Source organism: Salarias fasciatus, chromosome 6 (assembly GCF_902148845.1).
Source record: "Salarias fasciatus chromosome 6, fSalaFa1.1, whole genome shotgun sequence".
Lineage (NCBI taxonomy): Eukaryota > Metazoa > Chordata > Actinopteri > Blenniiformes > Blenniidae > Salarias > Salarias fasciatus.
In genome coordinates this window covers 3,201,297-3,228,452 of record NC_043750.1, presented here as the reverse complement: position 1 = coordinate 3,228,452, position 27,156 = coordinate 3,201,297, and the positions used below count along the sequence as shown (strand labels likewise).

At 55.0% G+C, this 27,156-nt stretch overlaps 2 protein-coding genes across 2 annotated transcripts in view; one reads left to right on the top strand and one right to left on the bottom strand.

Annotated features, from left to right (window-relative positions):
- Positions 1-361: 361 nt before the first annotated feature.
- LOC115391121 (extensin-1-like) lies at positions 362-8,935 on the bottom strand. The gene is made up of 2 exons (XM_030095229.1): positions 8,828-8,935; positions 362-1,840 (listed from the first exon to the last, which is right to left on the bottom strand). Exons 1-2 carry the CDS (start codon positions 8,933-8,935, stop codon positions 362-364), a joined length of 1,587 nt encoding a protein of 528 aa, XP_029951089.1.
- A 110-nt stretch (positions 8,936-9,045) lies between these two features.
- Positions 9,046-27,156, top strand: part of LOC115390422 (glutamate receptor 2-like) — a 56,205-nt gene continuing 38,094 nt past the window's right edge. The window contains 8 exon segments of the mRNA XM_030094289.1: positions 9,046-9,138; positions 21,256-21,396; positions 25,006-25,247; positions 25,883-25,903; positions 25,905-25,931; positions 25,933-26,004; positions 26,131-26,205; positions 26,571-26,624. Coding sequence (XP_029950149.1) covers positions 9,069-9,138; positions 21,256-21,396; positions 25,006-25,247; positions 25,883-25,903; positions 25,905-25,931; positions 25,933-26,004; positions 26,131-26,205; positions 26,571-26,624 — 702 coding nt within the window. The 5' untranslated portion in view covers positions 9,046-9,068.

Here is a 27,156-nt window from a genome sequence, read left to right as displayed (position 1 = left end):
AGAGCTGTCCCTCCTGTCCCACTCTGTGCTGCCTGGGGACGGCAGACGGTGGCGTAGTGGACAGCAGAGGACCTACAGAGTCATAAAGGTCCTGAGCAGAGGTGTGGACACTCCGGAGGACCTCAGTGTCCTCAGAAGGGGTCTCTCAGGAAGTCTTGATAACAGAAACCCCAGAAGAATCCGTGGAGGATTTCATCTCTCGTCTCGTTCAGCACGAATGATGGAAGAGCAGGGTCACTGTGACCTTCTGACCTTTAGGCTGCGCCGTCCGCACGCCACCTGACCGCCAGCCAACCTCTGGAGGACTCAAAGCTGAAGGCCTGCTCTTCCTGCTCCTTCAAGCTTTCAGGAAGTCAACTCATCACACCTGCTGGCAGCTGATGGCGGCTGGTGGCGGCTGGTGGCGGCTGGTGGCGGCTGATGGCGACTGGTGGCGGCTGATGGTGGCTGGTGGCGACTGGTGGCGGGTGGTGGCGACTGATGGCGACTGATGGCGACTGATGGCGGCTGGTGGTGGCTGGTGGCTGGTGGCAGGTGGTGGCGGCTGGTGGCGGCTGATGACGGCTGGTGGCGACTGCTGATGGCTGGTGGTGGCTGATGGCGACTGGTGGCGACTGATGACGGCTGGTGGCGGCTGGTGGCGGCTGGTGGCGGCTGGTGGTGACTGATGGTGGCTGGTGGGGACTGATGGCGACTGATGGTGGCTTGTGGCGACTGTTGGTGACTGATGGCGGCTGGTGGCGACTGATGGTGGCTGGTGGCAACTGATGGCGACTGATGGCGGCTGGTGGCAGCTGTTGGCGGCTGGTGGCGGCTGGTGGTGACTGATGACGGCTGGTGGCGGCTGGTGGCGGCTGGTGGCGACTGATGGTGGCTGGTGGGGACTGATGGCGACTGATGGTGGCTGGTGGTGGCTGATGGCGACTGGTGGCGACTGATGACGGCTGGTGGCGGCTGGTGGCGGCTGGTGGCGGCTGGTGGTGACTGATGGTGGCTGGTGGGGACTGATGGCGACTGATGGTGGCTTGTGGCGACTGTTGGTGACTGATGGCGGCTGGTGGCGACTGATGGTGGCTGGTGGCAACTGATGGCGACTGATGGCGGCTGGTGGCAGCTGTTGGCGGCTGGTGGCGGCTGGTGGTGACTGATGACGGCTGGTGGCGACTGGTGGCGGGTGGTGGCGACTGATGGCGACTGATGGCGACTGATGGCGGCTGGTGGTGGCCGGTGGCAGCTGGTGGCGGCTGGTGGCGACTGTTGGTGCCTGGTGGTGGCTGATGGCGACTGGTGGCGACTGGTGGCGACTGGTGGCGACTGATGACGGCTGGTGGCGGCTGGTGGCGACTGGTGGCGGCTGGTGGCGGCTGGTGGCGGCTGATGACGGCTGGTGGCGACTGATGATGGCTGGTGGTGGCTGGTGGCGACTGGTGGCGACTGGTGGCGACTGGTGGCGACTGGTGGCGACTGATGACGGCTGGTGGCAACTGGTGGCGGCTGGTGGCGGCTCGTGGCGGCTGATGGCGACTGGTAGCGACTGGTGGCGACTGGTGGCGACTGGTGGCGGCTGGTGGCGACTGATGACGGCTGGTGGCGGCTGGTGGCGACTGGTGGCGGCTGGTGGCGACTGGTGGCGACTGGTGGCGGCTGGTGGCGACTGATGACGGCTGGTGGCGACTGATGACGGCTGGTGGCGGCTGGTGGCGACTGATGACGGCTGGTGGCAACTGGTGGCGGCTGGTGGCGGCTCGTGGCGGCTGATGGCGACTGGTAGCGACTGATAACGGCTGGTGGTAGGTGGTTTGTTTTCAGGTGTTTCTGCCTCAGGTGCTGTTCCCTCTGACTGTTCAGAACAAGAACCAGAACCAGGGACAGCTCCCGCCTCGTCCGGTCCTTCCTAAAGGGACGTCACACTTTTCAACAACTTCCACCATGAACGCCACAGATCCCTTCCTCCGCTCAACTCGTCTTTCCACCATTTACCAGCTTAGTACTCTTCCTGAATAGTCAATGTGTTTGGCTCAAAGGCAACGCGGCAGCTGATTCAGCTCATCATACTTGATGTGTGTGTGAGTGTGTGTTTTGACTTAAATAAGCCGGGTGTGTGTCTCAGTGTCGCCTCCCAGAGGCCAAACTGTGATTCAGGTTCTCGCCTCGGAGCAACGCTGCGTCTGCAACACGTTTCTGGACCGAGGAGGAACCTGGAGTCCCTGGAGAGAATTCAAACACACACGCATGCACGCACACAAGCACGCACACACGCACGCACGCACGCACGCACGCACACACGCCCAGTCTCGTATTTCTATCCTTGTGGGGACCGTCCATTGACTCCCATTCATGTCTAGCCCCTAACCCTGACCCTTACCCTAACCCTAACCCACACCACAACAAAGCCTAACCCTAAAGAAATGTTTTGCACTTTTACTTTTTTCAGTAACAACAACATGGTCAAGAAAACAGTTTCTCCTACTTAGGACCGGAAAAAGGTCCCCACAACGCACGTCGTTCCACGTTTTGCTATCCTTGTGGGGACATTTGGCCCCAACAAGGATAGAAATACGAGAACGCACACACACACACACACACACACACACACACACACACACACACACACACACACACACACACACACACACACACTCACACACACACACACACACACCCCTACAGGACAGCTACAGTCACCCACTGACTGCAAACAGGAGAGAACCAGGTCTGAGAGAAGGTGCAAACTCCACAGAAAGACCCATTCAGATAAGTGTGACCGGGACACACCTGCTGCAGGTGAGAGTCCCTGATTGGTCCCCAGGAGGAGTCTGACAGGCTGTCAGCAAAACACAAACAACAGTGTAGCACAAACACCACAAACAACACAACACAACAAACTTTGAACTCTATGTAGAAAAGATTCACCGGTCCCTTCACCCCCTCCACTGATGCCCTGATGCCCTCATGCCCCGATACCTCGATGCCCTCATGCCCCGTTGCCCCCGATGCCCTGATGCCCTCATGCACCGATGCCCTCATGCCCCGTTGCCCTGATGCCCCGTTGCCCTGATGCCCTGATGCCCCCGATGCCCCGTTGCCCTGATGCCCCCGATGCCCCGTTGCCCTGATGCCCCATTGCCCCCAATGCCCTGTTGCCCCGGACGCCCCATTGCCCTGATGCCCCGTTGCCCTGATGCCCCGTTGCCCCGATACCCTGTTGCCCCAGACGCCCCGTTGCCCTGATGCCCTGTTGCCCTGATGCCCCGTTGCCCCGATACCCTGTTGCCCCAGACGCCCCGTTGCCCTGATGCCCTGTTGCTCTGATGCCCCGTTGCCCTGATGCCCCGTTGCCCTGATGCCCCGTCGTGTTGGTGAACGTTTCCAGAGGTAACTCGTTTTGCTCGTTTTGCGGTCATGTGACGGCGGAAGCCCCGCCCACCTGGCCCTCCAGTGGTTTCTGGGCTTCCTGTTTGGCTGGAGGACGGCGAGCCGCTGCCCCCCCGCTCTCAGCCCTTTTTAACCTGGACGCTAAAGTCAAGGAGGAGACAGAGCGTCCAGCTGAACGGGTCCACAGAGGACGCCGTTTATCAGCAGGACGTGGACAGAACGCTTCGTCCTGCTAAACGTAGCTTTGGTTCCGGTTGAGATGCAGCGGAGTGGATCTGTTTGGCAGTAGATCTGCAGATCCCTCCCGGTGATCGATTCTTCACCTCCCGCTCTGCCTGTGTGACCGAGGGGCGGAGCCTCAGCGAGCTAGCAGAGGGGTGGAGCCTCAGCTCGCTAGCTGAGGGGCGGAGCCTCAGCTAGCTAGCAGGGGGCGGAGCTTCAGCTAGCTACCTGAGGGGCGGAGCCTCAGCTAGCTAGCAGAGGGGCGGAGCCTCAGCTAGCTAGCAGGGGGCGGAGCTTCAGCTAGCTACCTGAGGGGCGGAGCCTCAGCTAGCTAGCTGAGGGGCAGAGCCTCAGCTAGCTAGCAGAGGCAACGTGAAGCCGGGTTTGCCTTCGGAGCAAAGACTCCAGCTTTCCTTCAGACGGGAGCAGTGGAGCAAAAAAATAAAAAATTGAACTGTGTTCGCGCCACCCCAGTGGTATTGTGTCTGTCTCCTTCAAGCTCGGGTCCTCTACCAGAGTCCTGGAGCTGGAGGGTTCTGCAGGGTCTGCCAGAGGCCTGGGAGCTTGAGGGTTCGGCAGGATCTTAGCTGTCCTAGGATTGTGTTCTTTTGAACAGAGATCTCAGATGTTGTTCCTGGTCTCTGCTGGAGCCATCCTCCCAGCTTGGGGGTTCCTGCTCCCAGTGTCCCGATCACTACTGGTATCACGGTTGTCTTCACGCCCCACACTCTCTCCATCTCTTCCCTCAGCCCTTGGTACTTCTCCAGCTTCTCCTGCTCCTTTTTCCTGATGTTCCATCACTAGGAATTGCTACGTCTATCACCACAGATGTCTTCTGCTGTTTATCCTCCACCACTATGTCAGGTTGATTGGCCGTCACCTGCTGGTCAGTCTGGATCTGGAAGTCCCACAGGATCTTGGCTCGATTGTTCTGGACCACCTTTGGAGGTGTCTCCCATCTTGACCCTGGGACCTCCAGTCCATACTCGGTACATATCTTCCTGTACACGATGCCCGCTACCTGGTTGTGCCGGTCAATGTATGCCTTGCCTGCCAGCATCTGACCCCCTGCTGTGATGGTCTGTACTGTCTCTGGGGCTTCTTTGCACAGTCTGCACCTGGGGTCTTGTTCAATTCAATTCAATTCAATTTATTTTTGTATAGCCCAGTATCACAACAGCAGCTGCCTCAGAGGCTTCAAGATGTTACATTGGTTGGTAAAAATAAAAACAGTGAATAAGCATAATGTTAATATGTCAAATTCACAGTAATGAGACAAAACGAAGCAACCACCGCCTTAGACCCTCACATCCGGCAAGAAAAACTCCAGAAACCCAGTGGGAAAAGAAGAAATCTTGGGGAGAACCACAGTATGGAGGGATCCCTCTCCCAGGGACGGACAGCTTTGGCAACAGCTAGCATGAGACAATAAGTAGTAAAGCCTAGGACTATGTTGAGGACAGTCCGTTGGACGGTCCTTGTGTGGTGTGGTAGATCCCGGCCTCTATTGATCTTGTGTTCAGGGCCTGTTCTTGCGCCGCCATGATTAGGGCCTCTGTGCTGTCCTTCAGTCCAGCCTTTTCCAGCCACTGGTATGTTTTTCCAATGTCAGCCACTTCTTCAATGTGTCGGTGGTCCATGCCATGCAGGGCTTTGTCTGTCCATGATGGCTCCTCTGGCTTCTCCTTACTGGGCTTTTGATGTCTGAGGCATTCACTTAGCAGATCATCACCGGGGGCCATCTTCTGGGTATACTCATGGAGGCTCTTGGTTTCCTCCTGGATCGTGGCTCTGACACTCACTAGTCCTCGGCCTCCCTCCTTTCTCTTGGTGTACAGCCTCAGTATGCTGGACTTAGGGTGGAACCCTCCGTGCTTTGTAAGGAGCTTTCTTGTCTTGATATCAGTGGCTTGCATTTCTTCCAGTGTCCAGGATATTATGCCAGCAGGGTATCTGATTACTGGTAGGGCATAGGTGTTTATGGCCTGGATCCTATTTTTGCCATTCAGCTGGTTCTTCAGGACCTGTCTTACTCTCTGTAGGTATTTGGCTGTGGCTGACTTTCCAGCTGCCTCCTCATGGTTACCATTTACCTGTGGGATCCCCAGGTACTTGTAGCTGTCCTGCACATCTGTTATGTTCCCTTCAGGCACTTGAACTCCTTCAGTTGTGATCAGTGTTGCTCCCCTCGAGTTGGAAAGACGAGCTCAATGGTATTCTGTATACGGGCGTTTATTGAGCCGTGAAAACTACAATAAAACACATAAAGCACAAATAAATACAAGATATTTCACACATAAGATATATAACTTATTTACAATATTTGCCACTCAAGAAGTGTACTATGGGCTTTGAAAACAATCATGCATCTATCACATGAACACAGTCAAGAAATAATAGGGACATTATACAAAATAAAATACTTCACACAAAGAAAAACATTTTACCTCATTGGTCCAGTCGAGGGGATCAAAAAACCTTCATGAAACCGCATCATCAGGAAACAAACTCCACAGCTATCCCTCTCTTCTCTCTCTTACGTGATCTTCTTCATGCTTTTTCTGCATGCTCTTCTGCATATGCGCATCAACATAAATCCTCCTGCTAGGAACTAGGAACTTTAGTTCCACCTTTTAATGAACTCCTTAACATTAATCCTAAAATAAGATTCTAACTATTTATTTATTACTGACCTTCAATCATTGTCAAATTATGAAATGAAATTATGAAATTGTGTATTTATTAAACTACTTCTGCTGGCAGTTACAGTCACCTTCCCTCTTCTAGATACCATTCGTCCACACTTATCCAGTCCGAATGACATCCCGATGTCGTTGCTGTATATCCTGGTGAGGTGAATCAGGGAGTCGATGTCACGTTCATTCTTGGCATACAGTTTGGTGTCGTCCATGTAGAGGAGGTGGCTGACAGTTGTTCCGCTCTTGAACCGATATCCAAAGCCGCTCTTGGTGATGATCTGGCTGAGGGGGTTCAGGCCTATCAGAACAGCAGGGGGGACAGGGCATCACCTTGGTATATGCCGCATTTGATGCTCACCTGTGCCACTGGCTTTGAGTTGGCCTCTAGACTGGTCTTCCACAGCCCCATTGAGTTCTGAATGAAGCTCCTTAGAGTCCTGTTGATGTTGTACAGTTTCAGCACTCCAGTATCCACGTGTATGGCATTGAGTCAGAGGCTTTCTTGTAATCAGTCCAGGCAGAGCACAGGTTGGTGCTGCGGGCCTTGCAGTCTTGGGCGATTGCCCTGTCAACCAGTAGCTGGTGTTTGGGCCCCCTGATGTTATTGCCAATCTCTTTCTGTGCTTTACTCATGTACTGATCCACGTGCCTACTTATCTTGGCCGCTATGATGCCTGATAGGAGTTTCCATGTGGTGCTGAGGCAGGTTATAGGCCGGTAGTTTGATGGTGTTGTTCCCTTCTGGGTGTCCTTCATGATGAGGACTGTCCGACCTTGGGTTAGCCACTCTGGGTGGGTCCCTGATATTAGCAGCTGGTTCATTTGTGCTGCAAGGCGTTCATGGAGTGCAGTTAGCTTCTTAAGCCAGTAGATGTGAATCTTGTCGGGCCCTGGAGGTGTCCAGCTCTTCATTTTGGCCACTCTTGCCTGTACATCTGCTGTTGTAATTACTACTGGGTGTAGTTCTGGGAGGTTGCTGTGCTCTGCCTGCAGGCCTGCCAGCCATTGGGCATTGGTGTTGTGTGGCACTTCTTTCTCCCAGATACTCTTCCAGTATTGCTCAGTCTCAGCCCTGGGTGGGTCTGCTGTGGTCTTACTACCCTGCCACTGAGAGTAGACCTTAGCTGGATTGTTGGAGAACACCCTGTTTATCCTCCTGGTCTCCACTTCTCTGGTGTATCTCTTTAGGCGGGTAGCTAGGGCTGTGAGTCTTTGCTTAGCAGTCTCCAGTGCCTGAGTTATTGACAGCTTTCTGTATTTCTTGGGCAGTTCTTTCTTGAGATTCACCCCTCTGCTTAGTTCTGCAAGGAAGCTGACTTCTCTCCGTGTTGCCATGATTTGTGCCTCTTGCCTTCTCTTCCATGGAGGTTCTTGGTCACTCCGGCTTCTCATGCTGTTCATCTTGTAGCCAAGCATCTCTAGGATGACTGTCGCTGTTGCATATATCAGCTGATTGGTCTCAGTGATGGTGTTGGTAGGGATTGTTAGCAGTGCTGTGTTCTCATCTTCCAGTAGAGATTCCAGTGGTACTTCATCATTACTTAGCCTTGGCAGCCAGGAGGGTGTTGAGTTCCCCCAGGACGTCATGATCTTCTCTCTCAGGTCAGCTGCTCTCGTGTTCAGCTCTGTTATCGGGGTTTGATACCCAATCTCATATGACCGGTCGTCCTGGCTCCCCCTTGATGTAGCATCTTGTACCGTGGGTGAGGTGCTGGGTCTTGGTACCCATTCCTGTTGCACCTCATCAATCTCCAACTGTGACAGTAAGTTCCTCTTGCGGATATTCGAGCACTGACTGTTTCTTAGTCAGCTTGGATTTTGGGTTTCGAATTAACCATTGTTCCCACATTCTCTGCATGTATCCCCTTTTGCTGGGATTACTGCTGTAGTAGCATTCCATTAACGCTCTGTTCTCCGACCTGCTCCACGAGTGTCTTGTTCCAGTAGCCAATTTGTCATCAGTGTGTCCTGGTTCCACAACAACTGACGACGACCTTGTTGACCTGGGCGCCGTCCGAGCCGATATGACTCTGTCATTTATGGGAGCAGTGCAGCTATAAATAAATAAATAAATAAATAATATATATATATATATATATATATATATATATATATATATATATATATATATATATATATATATATGTATATATATATATATATATATATATATATATATATATATATTATATATATATATATATATGTATATATATATATTATATATATATATGTATATATATATATATATATATATATATATATATATATATATATATATATATATATTACATCCTTTTATTGAAAACTAGAACATGTCTTATACAATTACAGTCTTCATTTCAAATATTTTTTTCTTTTTATAAATTCTTCACCTGAAGAAAAATGAAGTTTTAAACATGACAACTGAGCAACAAAGTGCGGAGAAAAAAATCAATAAAATAAAAGAAGTAAAAATAAAAATAACAAACAATCAATAATTAATAATAATAATAATAAAAAAGTAACCCCCCCCCCCCCCCCTCCCCCACTCGGCTCCACTCGGCTCCACTCGGCTCGCCCTCGTGCTTCATCGGTATTCCTCCTTGGCAGTCCGCGGCGCGCGCCCCGGGGTCCAGCGGTAGCGGAGGCACGCGCATCGCGGTAGCGGGCATCTGCAGAGCCGCTTCTCCCGCTTCTCCCGCCTCTCCCGCCGACGGAGCGACGCCATGAGCCCGCAGCGCGCGTGAGGCAGGAGGCAGGAGGCATCGTGTGAGGAGAAGAACCGCCGCCATGAAGCTGCTCGTGCTGCTGGCGCTGCTGTGGCGCGAGGCGCTGTGCGGCTCTCCCAGCGTGCAGATCGGTGAGACCCGCGTCTTCTTCCCGCGCTCACACGGAGATGGAGGCTGCTGCCGCGGAGGGCCTCCACCCTCCGTCCTCCATCCTCCACCCTCCATCCTCCATCCTCCATCCTCCACCCTCCATCCTGCATCCTGCATCCTCCTCTCCTCCTCCACCCTCCCGCCGCGGCCTCCTCCTCTCCTCCTCCTCTCCTCCTCCCCTCCTCCTCCTCCTCTTCCTCCTCCTCGCGCCGCACCGGGCTCATCATGTCAACATCCTCACCTTTTTTTATTTTATTTTTTTTCATCTTTGTCTCTTCATGCTCGCCTCCGACATGCCCGTGCTGCGTGCGTGCGTGTGTGAGCGTGCGCGCGCTGCTGAAGGCAGGTGATCCAGGATGGAGATCCAGCGTCCCAGGCGGGTCTCTGCTCCATTTCTGCTGTGAGGACAAGATGAGGACATGTCCCTCATGTCCCTCATGTCCCTCATGTCCCTCATGCCCTGGGCGTCCGGGTTCCTGCAGAGGCCGTGGACAGATGTCCCTGTAGTGTCAGGGTGTCTCTGTGATGGACAGTCCAGCTGGACTGGCTCCAGCAGCCTGACCTGGATCCACAGAACCAGGAAGTGGATTTCAGACTTAAAACCTTGTTAGCCATCAGAATCCTGCCAGTCCGGGCCCTGCTGCATAACTGAAGCTGGAACCGGGAGGAACCAGGGGGAACCAGGAGGAACCGGGAGGAACCAGGGGGAACCGGGAGGAACCAGGGGGAACCAGGAGGAACCGGGAGGAACCAGGGGGAACCAGGAGGAACCGGGAGGAACCAGGGGGAACCGGGAGGAACCAGGGGGAACCAGGAGGAACCGGGAGGAACCAGGGGGAACCAGGAGGAACTGGGGGGAACCAGGGGGAACTGGGAGGAACCGGGAGGAACCGGGTGGGACCGGGTGGAACCGAGAGGAACCGGGTGGAACCGGGTGGAACCGGCAGACTAGCAGCGGTTCAGCTGCCATGGTCAGCTGTGAAGTGATCTTGTCTTTAGTCGAGATGTTCCGATATTTTTGCCTCCCGAAACCAATTCCGATACTCTTCCTGTGGTATCGGCCGATACCGAGCCCCGATCCGATACCGAGTCCCGATCCGATACCGAGTCACGATCCGATACCGAGTCCCGATCCGATACAGAGTCCCGATCCGATACCGAGTCCCGATCCGATACCGAGTCACGATCCGATACCGAGTCCCGATCCGATACCGAGTCACGATCCGATACCGAGTCCCGATCCTATACCGAGTCACGATCCGATACCGAGTCCCGATCCGATACCGAGTCCCGATCCGATACCGAGTCACGATCCGATACCGAGTCACGATCCGATACCGAGTCCCGATCCGATACCGAGTCCCGATCCGATACCGAGTCACGATCCGATACCAGTACTTATTAAATAAGACGATGCCCCGGCTGCAGGACCGGCACGCCTCTGTGGTGGTGCGGCCCGGATCAGGGTAAACCCTCTAACATGAATCAGTACAGCAGAGTCAAGACAGCAGTGAAATGCCACTGAACTAAATTAATGTAGGAATAATTATTTCAATCCCTTAAAGAGCAGACACAATATTTTTACATTAAAATGGAATTTAAATAGAACAATAGAAAACAGTTCTTAAACAAATCTAGAAATGTTTTTTTAAATTAAGGTGCAAACATAAGAGTAACATGAACAGGGCGTTTTAATAGAACAGTAAAGAAAATACTTCAACAGCAACTTTTAAGATTTCATTCCAGAATGTTCTGGTCCAAAACCAACCTGTAAAAAAAAATAAATAAATAAAACTCCAAAAAATAAAACTCCAAAGAGCAGAAGCTGCACAGTAAACAGAAAATTCATTATTAATTGAATTGTGACACTAGGGCTTTTTGCTTCAAGGGTGTTTAGGTGTGAGACGAAAGGGCAAAAGAGATTTGAGTTTTTGTGTGACCAATGTGTATAATATGTGTGGATCTACGAAGAGATGTGAATGTTGTGTATCTCTGCTGACCTGGGAGCGGTCTTGTATTGTTTGTTTGTTGTTGTGTTATGTATTTTTTGGTGTTTTTGTTTTGTTTGGAATTTGTATATGGATTGTTTTGTAGATAATGTGGCTGCGTTGACACATTGAAGATGTTGTATGGACCCCAGGAAGAATAGCTTTGGCACTGCCATGCTAATGGGGATCCAAATAAATCAAATCAAATCAAATCAAATCAAAATAAGCTTCTTTACGGCGCTGAGCGTCTCCTGATCCCTTCTTCCTCCTTGGTAAAAACATCGAGCTGCAGCAGCGGCACAAAGAACTGTGTCCGAGCTAACGGCGCTAACAGAGCTAACAGAGCTAATGGAGCTAACGGAGTTAACGGAGCTAACGGCGCTAACGGAGTTAACGGAGCTAACGGCGCTAACGGAGTTAACGGAGCTAATGGAGCTAACGGAGTTAACGGAGCTAATGAGCTAATGGAGCTAACGGCACTAACGGAGCTAACGGAGCTAATGGAGCTAACGGAGCTAGCGGAGCTAATGGCGCTAACGGCACTAACGAAGCTAATGGACCTAACAGAGTTAACAGAGCAAATGGAGCTAACAGAGCTAACGGAGCTAATGGAGCTAACGAAGCTAATGGAGCTAACGGAGGTAACGGAGCTAATGGAGCTAACGGAGCTAACGGAGCTAACGGAGGTAACGGAGGTAACGGAGCTAATGGAGCTAACGGAGCTAACGGAGCTAACGGAGCTAATGGAGCTAACAGAGCTAATGGAGCTAACGGAGCTAATGGAGCTAACGGAGTTAACAGAGTTAATGAGCTAACGGAGCTAATGGCGCTAACGGCACTAACGGAGCTAATGGAGCTAACGGAGCTAATGGAGCTAATGGACCTAACGGAGCTAATGGAGCTATTAGAGCTAATGGAGCTAATGGGGCTAATGGACCTAACGGAGCTAATGGAGCTAACGGAGTTAACGGAGCTAATGGAGCTACGGAGTTAACGGAGTTAATGAGCAAACGGAGCTAACGGCACTAACGGAGCTAATGGAGCTAACAGAGCTAATGGACCTAACGGAGCTAATGGAGCTAACAGAGCCAATGGACCTAATGGAGCTAACGGAGCTAACGGAGCTAACGGAGGTAACGGAGGTAACGGAGCTAATGGAGCTAACGGAGCTAACGGAGCTAACGGAGCTAATGGAGCTAACAGAGCTAATGGAGCTAACGGAGCTAATGGAGCTAACGGAGCTAATGGAGCTAACGGAGCTAATGGAGCTAACGGAGCTAATGGCGCTAACGGCACTAACGGAGCTAATGGACCTAACAGATTTAACAGAGCAAATGGAGCTAACAGAGCTAACGGAGCTAATGGAGCTAACGAAGCTAATGGAGCTAACGGACCTAATGGAGCTAATGGACCTAACGGAGCTAATGGAGCTAACGGAGCTAGCCAGTAAACAAATTATTACTAATTCAATAAATGACGTGGTCTCGGATCGGGACCTGGACTCCAGGACTCCAGGAGCCGCTGATACTGATGCAGCATTTTCAGCAGTTTGGCACAATTTCCGATCCTGGTATCGGAATCAGAACAACTGTAGTCTTTAGAACGTGTCCAGAGTGTTGTCCAGCTCCACCCATCCTCTGACCCGCCGGAGACGCTCAGAACCTCCACGGTTCCGGATGGAGACGGAGCGCCGGGGTTCTGGGGGGACTGGGACGAGTGGCAGCTCCACTGAGCCAGCGGGACGCCCGGAGAACCCTCTGCAGGACGGGACCTGAGACCCGAGTTTTGAGGCCGGTCGCTGCTCAGCCTGGAGAGTCCTGGTTCTGAACATCTGGTTCTGAACATCTGGTTCTGAACATCTGGTTCTGAACCCGGATCTTCCTGGGACCAGACGTTTTCCTGGAATCTGCGTTGCTTTGTGAAACGCGGAGCCGTGCTTTCCAGCGCTCTCTAGACATGCTAGCTACCGACGCTAACCGCTCCTATGCATGCTGCGTTCAGGTGCGGCTGGGAGAATCCCAACTCCTCCACTCCCTCAGGCACCAGGAGGCGTTCAGGCACCGGAACACGGTCCGTCCGGTTTAACATGAACCGGTCCCGAGCTCTGCGGCAGGGTGGGGGCTGGTCTGGAGAGGACGCCACCTCCGCCGTAAGCAAGGGGCGCTCCGGAACCATCTAGATCAGCGGTGTTCAACCCGTGGCTCTTCAGGCTCTCTGCAGCGGCCCCAGGAAGCATCAGCACCTGAAACATGACAAACATGAATTTCTTTTCTTTATAGCGACGCAGCTCAGCGCCTCCCAGAGTGACCGGTCTCCGGGTAGGGCCGTCACGATTTGGAATTTTTGGAGACGATTCATTGTCAGACAAATAATTGTGATTGACGAATATATTGTCTGTTTTTTTTCTTTATAGTGTATTATTATATTAGAATCAGCTTTAATAATACACATTTTGTGCTGTACTGTACACTTTAATGTTTTCAACATCACGAAATGAAGACATGAGTCAGTTCTGGTTCCTTCAGAGGATTTATCGTCACCAGGCTGCTGCAGCACTGAAGCCTTTCAGGCTGAAGCCGTTGGAAATTACCGTGCAGGTCAGACAGAAGCTTTCTTTGACTTCTTAGTGCTGGGCAACGATTACATGTCTTAATTGTGATTAATCGCATAATTTTTCTGTGATTAATCGCGATAATCGCATTATGCGCAAAATACAATAATGAATTCAAAAGTACCCTGTAACGATGGTCCTCCCCCAGCCGGGGACACACAGGGATTTTTTATTTTTTTTTTGCAAGAATTTTGCAAAAAGCATAATTTACAGTAATAATTTTACAATTCATCAACTATGATTTATTATAACTTAATCTATATCTGTCGGCGTTAAGGAAGCAGTAACGCGTTCACGTGCCCTGCCGTGCGCAGATCAGTGGTCAGAAGAGAAGTGTCTTTGACATTCTTCAACAGATTCCCACCGACGGAGCAGGGGAGCCGTGGAGGGAACAGCCAGCCCGCACATTCAGTCAGTACCAAGCAAACAGCCGGAGCAGAACCACGGAGACAACAGCGTTTTTTACCTTTCAGGTTTTGAAATAAAAAGACGGAGGGAGGACAGTGAGCGAGCGTCTGTAGAGACAGTAAACAATGTTTTCACCTTTTTGGCTGTTCGGAGTGAAAACAGCTCAGGCTGAACCTCTTCGGCTTTCACAGCTTTAAATGGAAAAACAACTTCAATATTTAGCTGCTACAGTGTGAACAGCTGTGTGCTGTTAAACAGGAAATTACAGTGACAGCCAGGCCCCCCACCAAAAAAAAAAAAAAAAGAAAGAAACAGCAAGCCCTTTGGCCCGTCCTGGACCTGAACCAGATCCCTGTCAGTTATCTCGGCCTCACCCTATCGAGGTTTTGACTCATGGAAAGGAAAACTATCATACTGACGAGGCCTGTGCGCCATACCGGGCCCAACCGGAAGCCGGCCTAAAATAAAATGAAAATAAATAAATAAATAAATAAATAATCTCGAATATGTAAATAATTGCGATTGGTGAATATTGTAATCATGGTGACAGCTCTAACTCTGGGTTCAAGTGGCGCCGGGAAAACCGGCTAAACCCGCCGGGAATGGACGGAGGCGGCGATAGAGAGGCTTGGAAAGCCCGACGTGTTGGAGTCCTGGCGACAACCTGTTCACCTGCAGGGCCCGCTTTAGACGGTCCGGGAGGAGGACGGCCGGCAGACAGCAGCACTGTCCTGATGTCTCCTGTGTCCAACAGCGGGACTGCAGAGTCCCGTCTCCAGGAAGACATTTGGAGACTGGTGGAGGACGAGACAACAGGATGCAGCGACATGAAAAACGACAAACTGCTGAATTCAGTCAGTCTGGAGACCTGGAGAGGACAGAGACATGAGACATGAGACAGAGGACGAAGTCCAGGACGTCTTCAGACCGTTCCGTCAAGAGTTTTATCATATTCTTATTTTATTGTCTCCTGCTACGAGCAGCGACTGGAGGTCAGTCACCAGTCTACACCAGACCCAGTTGATCCGTAACACCGGACCCAGTTGATCCGTAACACCAGACCCAGTTGATCCGTAACACCGGACCCAGTTGATCCGTAACACCGGACCCAGTTGATCCGTAACACCGGACCCAGTTGATCCGTAACACCGGACCCAGTTGATCCGTAACTCCGGACCCAGTTGATCCGTAACGCCGGACCCAGTTGATCCGTAACACCAGACCCAGTTGATCCGTAACACCAGACCCAGTTGATCCGTAACACCGGACCCAGTTGATCCGTAACACCAGACCCAGTTGATCCGTAACACCAGACCCAGTTGATCCGTAACGCCGGACCCAGTTGATCCGTAACACCGGACCCAGTTGCTCCGTAACGCCGGACCCAGTTGATCCGTAACACCAGACCCAGTTGATCCGTAACGCCGGACCCAGTTGATCCGTAACGCCGGACCCAGTTGATCCGTAACGCCAGACCCAGTTGATCCGTAACGCCAGACCCAGTTGATCCGTAACACCAGACCCAGTTGATCCGTAACGCCGGACCCAGTTGATCCGTAACGCCAGACCCAGTTGATCCGTAACGCCGGACCCAGTTGATCCGTAACGCCGGACCCAGTTGATCCGTAACGCCGGACCCAGTTGATCCGTAACGCCAGACCCAGTTGATCCGTAACACCAGACCCAGTTGATCCGTAACACCAGACCCAGTTGATCCGTAACGCCGGACCCAGTTGATCCGTAACGCCGGACCCAGTTGATCCGTAACACCAGACCCAGCCTGCTGTTCAGGTTCTTCAGGTTCTCCGGGTTCTTCAGTAGTTCTTTGTGACGATGAGCTCCTCACACATTGACCAGACCCTGAACCAGCAGGTTTTCCTCTTCAGTTGCATTTTGTTTCCATTGCTAGTCGCACATTTGTGTGTTGGTCAGGTGTGTGTTGGTCAGGTGTGTGTTAGGTGTGACCCGCTGGACCGACCCGCTGGACCGACCCGCTGGACCGACTCTGCTTCCCCCCAGAACAGAGAGAGGAAGTTCATCCTGGTTCCGGCCAGAAGGCGGAGCTTCGTGGGCTGTGTCTTCAGCCTGGCCGTCCCGAGCAGAACCGCCGCCGTCTGGACCACGGTCCCCGTCCTGGTCTGAGAGCAGCCACGTTCTGGAAACGGTGTTTTCCAGCCTGCCTGGTTTTTCTCATCCCGCTGCCCCTGGACCTGGACCCGGTCCCGGACCCGGACCCGGAGCAGAGCCCCTCTGGATCACTGGTTGACCGGCGTGGCGGGTGGCGCCGCCCTGCTGGCCCGGCGCTGCCTCCATGTTGGAAGTGTGTGTGGAGGATGTTCCTCTGAGGACCTGAACCTCCACACAGGCAGACAGGAGGGTCATCCAGAAACCACCGCTGGAGGATTCTGGTCCTGGTCCTGGTTCTGGTCTTGGTCCTGGTGCTGGTTCTGGTCCTGGTGCTGGTGCTGGTTCTGGTCCTGGTGCTGGTTCTGGTCCTGGTCCTGGTTCTGGTCCTGATCCTGGTCCTGGTTCTAGTCCTGGTGCTGGTTCTGGTCCTGGTGCTGGTGCTGGTTCTGGTCCTGGTCCTGGTCCTGGTTCTGGTCCTGATCCTGGTTCTGGTGCTGGTGCTGGTTCTGATCCTGATCCTGATCCTGGCTCTGGTCCTGATCCTGGTTCTGGTGCTGGTGCTGGTCCTGGTCCTGGTGCTGGTTCTGGTCCTGATCCTGGTTCTGGTGCTGGTTCTGGTCCTGATCCTGGTTCTGGTGCTGGTTCTGGTTCTGGTTCTGATCCTGATCCTGATCCTGGCTCTGGTCCTGATTCTGGTTCTGGTTCTGGTGCTGGTCCTGGTCCTGGTCCTGGTGCTGGTTCTGGTCCTGATCCTGATCCTGGTTCTGGTGCTGGTTCTGGTGCTGGTTCTGGTGCTGGTTCTGGTTCTGGTTCTGGTCCTGGTCCTGGTCCTGGTTCTGGTCCTGATGGTTTTATGTGCTGCTTTAGCTGTGTGTGTTTTGCTTTTGCGTTGTTGCTGTCATGTTGTGTTTTCTGCAGTTGTGCCGTGGCGTTTGCTTTGCATTGTGTTTTCTGTTGTGTTGTTTTTTCTGTTGCCACAACAGCTTCTGCTTTGCATTGTTGCTGTTGTGTTGTGTTTATTTCTGTTGCGTTGTGGCTGTTGTGTCGTGTGCTGGCGGTTGTATTGTCCTCTGTGGGCCACCGTACCGAGTCCCTCTGTAGCGCCGGCCTGTGGCGGTCCACTGTGAGGACCTGGACCTGCAGCAGTCTCGTCCCCGGTCTGAGGGCGGCCATGTTGGTGAGGTCCGTCGGTCCCGGGCTGAGGGCGGCCATGTTGGTGAGGTCCGTCGGTCCCGGGCTGAGGGCGGCCATGTTGGTGAGGTCCGTCGGTCCTGGCCTTGTTTCCAGCGAGCGTGAGAAGACGTGTCGGTCACATGACCCTGCCTCGCCGCGGGCGGCTGCAGCGGCCGGCCGCCGCCTCGGCTCCGGCCTCGGCTCGGGGCGAACACACTGACCCCATTCTGCCAGCGCCGCCGCCACCGCCGCCGCCGGGCCCAGAGAGAACGCACTGGAAGCTTTTCTTCCTCTTCTTTTCCACTCCGATGCACCTGTGATGGAGACGGAAGAAAATGGATCATAACTGGGGGGGGGGGGGGGGGGCGGCTGGAGGAACCCAGCGATCAGAGGTCAGCTCACAGCCTGCCTCAGGCTGAAAGGCTGGATGGGGGGGTTGAACCCGGGGGTGCCGGACTCTGCCGCCTCCTTCAGGAGGGTTGAGGACGTGTGGGGTCCGCCGGCGGCGGCGTGCAGCGGTCGGCTCTGCAGCGGCTCGAGTCGGGGGTTCTCCGTCACAGACGGCTTCCTCCTGGTTTAGCGTTTCACTCTGCTGCATTTTATTTCATGAAACTCTTAACTTTCAGCATTCAGTATTTATGCTCATCATTCATTCATTCATTCATTCATTCATTCATTCATTCATTCATTCATTCACTTTCCTGAGCTCATTAAAAATGAAGTTGTCAGTTTATAATCAGTTCAGCTGTTTCTCTCCGTCTTCCTTTCTCATGCTGTGCAGTGTGGACGTGGAGCGGCGCTGTAGCGGCTGTGTTTGCCAGGTTTGGGAGGTTTTCAGCTGTTGAGCCGGGTTTTCGTCTGGAGGCTCTTTGACAATCTGGCGCTCTCTTCAACAAAGTTAAACTGTGGAGCGCCGTTCACAAATAAAAACTCCAACCCAGTGCGGCAGCCAGAGACACAGCGGACATACAGCGGTTCAGTTTACGATCACTGAAGCTATACGAACCCGTTTATGAGCGATCCTGTAATGAACGCATTCAGTCGCATGCTGCTAGCATCACCCTGTGATGGAGCGATGCTAGCGTAACGTGCTCTGCTAGCGATGCTAGCATAGCGTGCTCTGCTAGCGATGGTAGCGTAGCGTGCTCTGCTAGCGATGCTAACGTAGCGTGCTCGGCTAGCGATGCTAGCGTAGCGTGCTCTGCTAGCGATGGTAGCGTAGCGTGCTCTGCTAGCGATGCTAGCGTAGCATGTTCTGCTAGTGATGGTAGCTTAGCGTGCTCTGCTAGCGATGGTAGCGTAGCGTGCGTGTGCTCTGCTAGCGATGGTAGCGTAGCGTGCTCTGCTAGCGATGGTAGCGTAGCGTGCGCGTGCTCTGCTAGCAATGGTAGCGTAGCGTGCTCTGCTAGCGATGGTAGCGTAGCGTGCTCTGCTAGCGATGGTAGCATAGCGTGCGCGTGCTCTGCTAGCGATGGTAGCGTAGCGTGCGCGTGCTCTGCTAGCGATGGTAGCGTAGCGTGCTCTGCTAGCGATGGTAGCGTAGCGTGCGCGTGCTCTGCTAGCGATGGTAGCGTAGCGTGCTCTGCTAGCGATGGTAGCGTAGCGTGCTCTGCTAGCGATGGTAGCGTAGCGTGCGCGTGCTCTGCTAGCGATGGTAGCGTAGCGTGCTCTGCTAGCAATGGTAGCGTAGCGTGCTCTGCTAGCGATGGTAGCGTAGCGTGCTCTGCTAGCGATGGTAGCATAGCGTGCGCGTGCTCTGCTAGCGATGGTAGCGTAGCGTGCTCTGCTAGCGATGGTAGCGTAGCGTGCGCGTGCTCTGCTAGCGATGGTAGCGTAGCGTGCTCTGCTAACGATGGTAGCGTAGCGTGCGCGTGCTCTGCTAGCGATGGTAGCGTAGCGTGCTCTGCTAGCGATGGTAGCGTAGCGTGCGCGTGCTCTGCTAGCGATGGTAGCGTAGCGTGCTCTGCTAGCGATGGTAGCGTAGCGTGCGCGTGCTCTGCTAGCGATGGTAGCGTAGCGTGCGCGTCGCTCTGCTAGCGATGGTAGCGTAGCGTGCTCTGCTAGCGATGGTAGCGTAGCGTGCTCTGCACAACACCCGACGCTTCGCAGCCTTTTCTTCTGGAAAACCAAAGTCAGAATTTCATTATATTCATATTTGCTGAAGTCGGTCAGTTTCTATCTGATTTAATGACATCTGTCCTAAATGTCCACCGTAAATCCTCCAATAATGATCTGCATTCCATTAAAACCGTCTCCTTTAATGACCTTTTTTTCTTTCTTTTTTCTGTGAAGCGCTATGGCGCTGTACTGACAGTAGTCTGTGCTACAGCGCCAGTCCTCCTGGTGTGGCCACTGGGTGTATTACATGCGTCTGGTAAAAATGGCGGAGGGACAGAAAACATTAAACTCCATGTTGAGATTTAATTTCATTCAGATCGATTGAAAAAGTAAATTTACAGCACATTATACTGGGTCAAACTGACACAAAAGATCTTTCTGCTCTTTTTGAAAATTTCAAAACATCAGCCTCTCTCTTATGCAAGCCTCCTTCCATTAAAAGCCCGGAGCAGCTGAGAGAAAGAAAAGCCCCGGCTGCTAGAAGAGGACTTACGCTATTCAAGTTATATCTAACTTTTCTGTGCTGGTTGGGCTTTGAAATTTTCACTTCACTTTTATACCTTGAGCTGCTGGAACCCTGCAATCCGCCCAGTCACTCGGCGCTCTGGCGGGTGGAGCGGCGCTCTGACTGCTGGTTGGTGGAGCGGCGCTCTGGCTGCTGGTTGTTGGAGCGGCGCTCTGACTGCTGGCTGCTGGTTGTTGGAGCGGCGCTCTGACTGCTGGCTGCTGGTTGGTGGAGCGGCGCTCTGGCTGCTGGTTGGTGGAGCGGCGCTCTGGCTGCTGGTTGGTGGAGCGGCGCTCTGGCTGCTGGCGGGTGGAGCGGCGCTCAGGCTGTTGGCGGGTGAGCGGCGCTCTGGCTGTTGGCGGGTGGAGCGGCGCTCTGGCTGTTGGCGGGTGGAGCGGCGCTCTGACTGCTGGTTGGTGGAGCGGCGCTCTGGCTGTTGGCGGGTGGAGCGGCGCTCTGGCTGTTGCGGGTGGAGCGGCGCTCTGGCTGCTGGCGGGTGGAGCGGCGCTCTGACTGCTGGCTGCTGGTTGGTGGAGCGGCGCTCTGGCTGTTGGCGGGTGGAGCGGCGCTCTGACTGCTGGCTGCTGGTTGGTGGAGCGGCGCTCTGACTGCTGGTTGGTGAAGCGGCGCTCTGGCTGTTGGCGGGTGGAGCGGCGCTCTGGCTGTTGGCGGGTGGAGCGGCGCTCTGGCTGCTGGCGGGTGGAGCGGCGCTCTGACTGCTGGCTGCTGGTTGGTGGAGCGGCGCTCTGGCTGCTGGCGGGTGTAGCGGCGCTCTGACTGCTGGCTGCTGGTTGGTGGAGCGGCGCTCTGACTGCTGGCTGCTGGTTGGTGGAGCGGCGCTCTGGCTGCTGGTTGGTGGAGCGGCGCTCTGGCTGCTGGTTGGTGGAGCGGCGCTCTGGCTGCTGGTTGGTGGAGCGGCGCTCTGGCTGCTGGCTGCTGGTTGGTGGAGCGGCGCTCTGGCTGCTGTTGGTGGAGCGGCGCTCTGGCTGCTGGTTGGTGGAGCGGCGCTCTGGCTGCTGGTTGGTGGAGCGGCGCTCTGGCTGTTGGCGGGTGGAGCGGCGCTCTGGCTGTTGGCGGGTGGAGCGGCGCTCTGGCTGTTGGCGGGTGGAGCGGCGCTCTGGCTGTTGGCGGGTGGAGCGGCGCTCTGACCGCTCCTCTTGTCTTGCAGGCGGGCTGTTCCCCCGGGGGGCGGACCAGGAGTACAGTGCGTTCAGGGTGGGCATGGTGCAGTTCGGCATGGCGGACTTCCGGCTGACGCCGCACATCGACAACCTGGAGGTGGCCAACAGCTTCGCCGTCACCAACTGCTGTGAGTACCGCGTCCTCCGGGGGGCGCTGCCAGGGCGGAGCAGCGGGGCGGGGGGCGGGCGCAGTGGATGGCCTCAGGGCCGGGCGGCAGAAGTGCCCGGGTTCGATCCCACTGCTGACAGGTGACCACAGGGGAGCAGTGAGAGGGAGCTGGTGGTGCAATTTCAGCCTCCATCAGTCTGCCTCAGGACAGCAGCAGCTTGCAGGCTCCGCCCACTGACTACAGACTCCGCCCACTGACTACAGACTCGCCCACTGACTACAGACTCCTCCCACTGACGACAGACTCCGCCCAGTAGCTCCAGACTCCGCCCAGAGCCAGAGGTCTTCCTGCTCTTTGGACAGTGATCGCCCCCTGGTGTTCGGAGTGTGAAGACCTGAGACCCACTGGAGGGCCGGGGCGGCGGGACACAGCACTGTGTCCCCTGGACAGGCGCTGGTCCACAGTGCGAGGGGACGGCCTGTAGCGCCCCCTGGTGTCCCTCTGAATCAGTGTCTCTTTCTGCATGTCTCATGTCCTCACCCTGGTTCCTGCACGGTCCTGCTCCGGTCCTGCTCGGGTCTGCTCCGGTCCTGCTCCAGGTCCTGCTCCAGGTCCTGCTCCGGTCCTGCTCCGGTCCTGCTCCGGGTCTCCTCCGGGTCTCCTCCGGTCCTGTTCCGGTTCCACTGAGCTGCTGCGTCCTGCTCTCCGCCAGCCACCTCAGGAGAGACCGCTTCCAGCTGCACCAGGGTCTCTGGGTCCTCCATCCGATCCATCCATCGTCCATCCATCCATCCGTCCATCCATCCATCCGTCCAGCTGTCCACTGCCCATCTGTCCATCCGTCTGTCCGTCCGTCCACGCTCAGGTAACAGAAGCGTTCTCAGTTTTTCTCTGCTGTGAGTGGAGGGTTCTCTTCCCTGACGGCTGCAGAAGAGACGAGGACCAGGACCAGGACCAGGTCTTCTTCCCGTGTCTTCTGTGTCTTTGTCTTGTAAAGCGTTCCGTCCGTTCTGTCCTCGTGTCTGGTGTCGGCTTGGGCCAGCAGCGGGTCGCGTTCCGGGTTCCAGGCTTTGGTCCGTTATGCTCAGTAAATAGGTCAAGGCCTGATTTCTGTGTATTCAGAGCTGCCCGAGTGTTGCTCAAGGGCAGTCATGTGACGTGGTGTTCGTCCTGCGCCTCACCCATTCTCCGTCTCATCACGGCCTCCCACACTGTGCTTTGAAGTGAGGACTTCCTGGATTCAGCTCCGGGACTCGGCCGTCCCCCCTTTCCTACTGTCCCCCGTCCCACTGTCCCCCTGTCCCCCTTTCCTACCTGTCCCCGTCCCACTGTCCCCCTGTCCCCCCTTTCCTACTGTCCTCCTGTCCCCACTGTCCCCCGTCGACCTTGTCCCACTGTCCCGCCGTCCGTCCCACTGTCCCGTCCGCCTTTCCTACTGTCCCGCCTTCCCCCTGTCCACTGTCTCCCTGTCCCCCGCCCCCCTGTCCCCTGTCCCACTACCCGCTGTCCCGTCCCGCTGTCCCACTGTCCCCCTGCCCCCCTTTCCTACTGTCCCACTGTCCCCCTGTCCCCCATCGACCTGTCCCACTGCCCCGTCCCACTGTCCCGTCCGCTGTCCCCTGTCCCCGTCACCCTGTCCCCATCCCACTGTCCCACTGTCCCCCGTCCCACTGTCCACCTATCCCCCGTCGCGCCCGGTCCCACTTTCCCCTGTCACCGCGTCCCCTGTCCCCGTCCCCCGGTCCACTGTCCCGCTGTCCCCCTGTCCCCCACCCGGTGCCCCTGACCCTCCACCCGTCCAGGGTTCTGCGGTTCTGCGGTTCCATTCAGGACGTGTTTCATCAGGTCATGTTGTTGAAGCGTTTGGGGCCGAGGGAGGCCGGGCGCTGCATGCTAACAGCTAGCATGCTAACAGCTAGCATGCTAACAGCTAGCATGCTAACGGCTAGCATGCTAACGGCGCTAACGGACCTGGTCTCCTCGGTCTGGTTCTGAACCCGGAGCTGAGGTCCTGAGATCAGGTTCTGTCGGCCGTGGTGCATTAGGTCCGGCTGGGAAAATCCCCAACTCTTCCCTCCCTCAAGGTCACAGCGATGCGTTCAGGGACCGAGACACGGTCCCAGTTCACTTTACAGCAGGGATCATCAAATGGTGGCCCGCAGGCCGAATCCGGCCCGCTGAACCGTCCAATCCGGCCCGCACACACACCACACACACACACACACACACCACACACACACACACACACACACACACACACCCCAGGCCCTCGACCACACACACTCCCTGAATGGACACAAGACGGCCCTCGTTCTCGTCCCCCCCGCCCCCCCCCCACACCTCGGACCCAGAGGGGGTCCGGCTCAGGGACTGGAGGACTTCATCTCTGCTTTCTGCAGATGATGTTGTTCTGCTGGCTTCATGGAACCTGGACCATCATGCACTGGGGCGGTTTGCAGCTGACTGTAAAGCGACAGGATGAGGGTCAGAACTTCCAGATCCGAGGCCCTGGCTGAGGTTCAGGACCAGGACTGGCTGAGGGTCAGGTCCTGGTCTGGTTTGGGGAAGCAGACTCTGTTGGACCTCTGAGTCCAGATCGGAGCTTTGAAGCCTGAGAGCAGTGAAGCTGCTGTGGTGGTGATGGGTCCTGATGGGTCCTGATGGGTCCTGATAGGTCCTGATGGGTCCTGATGGGTCCTGATGGGTCCTGATAGGTCCTGATGGGGTCCTGATGGGGTCCTGATGGGTCCTGATGGGTCCTGATGGGGTCCTGATGGGTCCTGATGGGGTCCTGATAGGTCCTGATGGGGTCCTGATGGGTCCTGATGGGTCCTGATAGGTCCTGATGGGGTCCTGATGGGGTCCTGATGGGTCCTGATGGGTCCTGATGGGGTCCTGATGGGTCCTGATGGGTCCTGATGGGGTCCTGATGGGTCCTGATGGGTCCTGATGGGGTCCTGATGGGTCCTGATGGGGTCCTGATGGGTCCTGATGGGTCCTGATGGGTCCTGATGGGTCCTGATGGGTCCTGATGGGTCCTGATGGGGTCCTGATGGGGTCCTGATGGGGTCCTGATGAGGTCCTGATGGGTCCTTATGGGGTCCTGATGGGGTCCTGATGAGGTCCTGATGGGTCCTGATGGGGTCCTGATGGGGTCCTGATGGGTCCTGATGGGGTCCTGATGGGGTCCTGATGGGGTCCTGATGGGTCCTGATGGGTCCTGATGGGTTCCTGATGGGTCCTGATGGGTCCTGATGGGTCCTGATGGGGTTCCTGATGGGTTCCTGATGGGTCCTGATGGGTCCTGATGGGTTCCTGATGGGTCCTGATGAGGTCCTGATGGGTCCTGATGGGTTCCTGATGGGTCCTGATGGGTCCTGATGGGGTCCTGATGAGGTCCTGATGGGTCCTGATGGGTCCTGATGAGGTCCTGATGGGTCCTGATGGTCCTGATGGGGATCCTGATGGGGTCCTGATGAGGTCCTGATGGGGTCCTGATGAGGTCCTGGTTCTCTGACGGGGTCCTGGTTCTCTCAGGTTCTCTCAGGTTCTCTCAGGTTCTGGTTTAGGTTCAGGACACGACGGAGGACAGGAAGATGTTTGACTGTGATCTTCCCCCCCCCCCAGTCTGCTCCCAGTTCTCCCGGGGGGTCTACGCCATCTTCGGCTTCTACGATAAGAAGTCGGTGAACACCATCACGTCGTTCTGCGAGACGCTGCACGTGTCCTTCATCACGCCGTCCTTCCCGGCCGACGGCCTCAACCAGTTCGTCCTGCAGATGAGGCCCGACATCAAGGGCCCCCTGGTGTCCCTGGTGGAGTACTACAAGTGGGAGAAGTTCGCCTACCTGTACGACAGCGACCGAGGTGAGCGGGCAGAGGTCAGAGGTCAGAGGTCAGAGGGTGCTTGTTTGTGTGTGTGTGTTTGTTTATGTGTGTGTGTGAGAGTGTGTGGTTTCCTTTGTTAATGAGGATGAATCTAGATTCTGATCGATGATCAAACCGCTGAGGGAGAACATGCAGCTGAGACGATTTGTAGGCTGTGCATTGTGGGAGTCGTCCTCGAGGCTCAGAGAGGAGGGGGACAGAGGACAGCCCTGGGGGGACAAGACAGCCCTGGGGGGACAGAGGACAGCCCTGGGGGGACAAGACAGCCCTGGGGGGACAGAGGACAGCCCTGGGGGGACAAGACAGCCCTGGGGGGACAGAGGACAGCCCTGGGGGGACAGAGGACAGCACTGCCATTTTTGGTTCGTTATATATAATTTTTACATATTTAATAACATTTTTAACAGACCAGTTTTAATCAAAGATCTCAGCCTTTGAGTCACAGTAAAACTCCCATCAGCCCCTCTGAGTCCCCGCCTCGGCGCCACTGAGGCTGGAAGCAGCGAACTCGTCCGGTTTATTATTTAATGTTTGAAGGCATCAGTGTGTTCTGTTGGTTTTCTGCCATTTCAGTGTGTGTGTGTGTGTGTGTGTGTGTATGTGTGTGTGTGCAGGCCTCTCCACCCTGCAGGTCATCCCTGGACACTGCAGCAGAGAAGAAGTGGGGTCGTCACGGCGATCAATGTGGGAAACCTGAAAGACGAGAGGAAGGACGAAGCGTACCGCTCCCTGTTCCAGGTCCCACTCTCTCTCTCACACACACACACACACGCACACACGCACACACACATACACACCCTCCCCCCCTCCCTCTAGAGCCCCCCGCCCCCCCCCCGGTCACGCTGGTCTCTGGTCCTCCTGCAGGACCTGGAGCTGCGCGGCGAGCGGAGGATCATCCTGGACTGTGAGCAGGACAAAGTCAAGGACATCATGGAGCAGGTGAGCTGCAGCCCCGCCCTCTCTGTCATCTAGGTAACGGGGTAACTAGGTAACTGGGTAACTAGGTAACTAGGTAACTAGGTATCTAGATAACTAGTCACTTCAGTCGCTGACCCTGTTTGTCCAGCAGGCTGTTCAGTGTTTGACCCTGTTTGTCCAGCAGGCTGTTCAGTGTTTGACCCTGTTTGTCCCGGCAGGCTGTTCAGTGTTTGACCCTGTTTGTCCCGGCAGGCTGTTCAGTGTTTGACCCTGTTTGTCCAGCAGGCTGTTCAGTGTTTGACCCTGTTTGTCCCGGCAGGCTGTTCAGTGTTTGACCCTGTTTGTCCAGCAGGCTGTTCAGTGTTTGACCCTGTTTGTCCCGGCAGGTCATCACCATCGGCCGCCATGTGAAGGGCTACCACTACATCATCGCCAACCTGGTGAGTGCTGGTCCTGCCGGCCGTCCTGAGGCAGGGCTTTCCAGAGACGCTGCTGGTCTGACAGGGAGACAGGGAGACAGACATTAGCCGTGTCCTCGGACTGGAGGCGAAGTGGACTGTAAAGGTTCCTAGAAACAATGAGATCCGCGTCACCCGGAGCCGGTTGGTCCAGGTGGTCTACACCGATCCAGGACCCGCTCCGTGGCTCATATAAACAGTCCCTGACAGCGGGTTGGATTTAACGGGGATTATTGGTTCTGCCAGGCGTTCCCTGGTATGTGGTGACGTGACAGGAAACAGGAAGTAGGAAACAGGAAGCAGGAAACAGAAGAACTGGACGGTGGCTGAGAAACAGTTTTTAATAAAAACCCTGCAGAGAGCCGGAGCCGGGTGTTGACAGAACTCGGAGGTAGACTACCAGCAGACCGCTGCCCGGTGTTCTGGATGAACTGGTTGCCGTGGTAACCAGTGACGGTTCCTGTAAACATGCTGGAAGCAGCAGATGTTAGAATCAGACTCACTAAAGACTCTG

Excerpts from the sequence above, each read along its gene's own strand:
- LOC115391121 (XM_030095229.1), bottom strand. The coding sequence starts at position 8,935 with ATGCGCGTGCCTCCGCTACCGCTGGACCCCGGGGCGCGCGCCGCGGAC. Across the intron at positions 1,841-8,827 it reads GTGGAGCCGAGTGGAGCCGA|TCAGAGGGAACAGCACCTGA; the intron begins GTGGGGGAGGGG and ends TGTTCTGAACAG.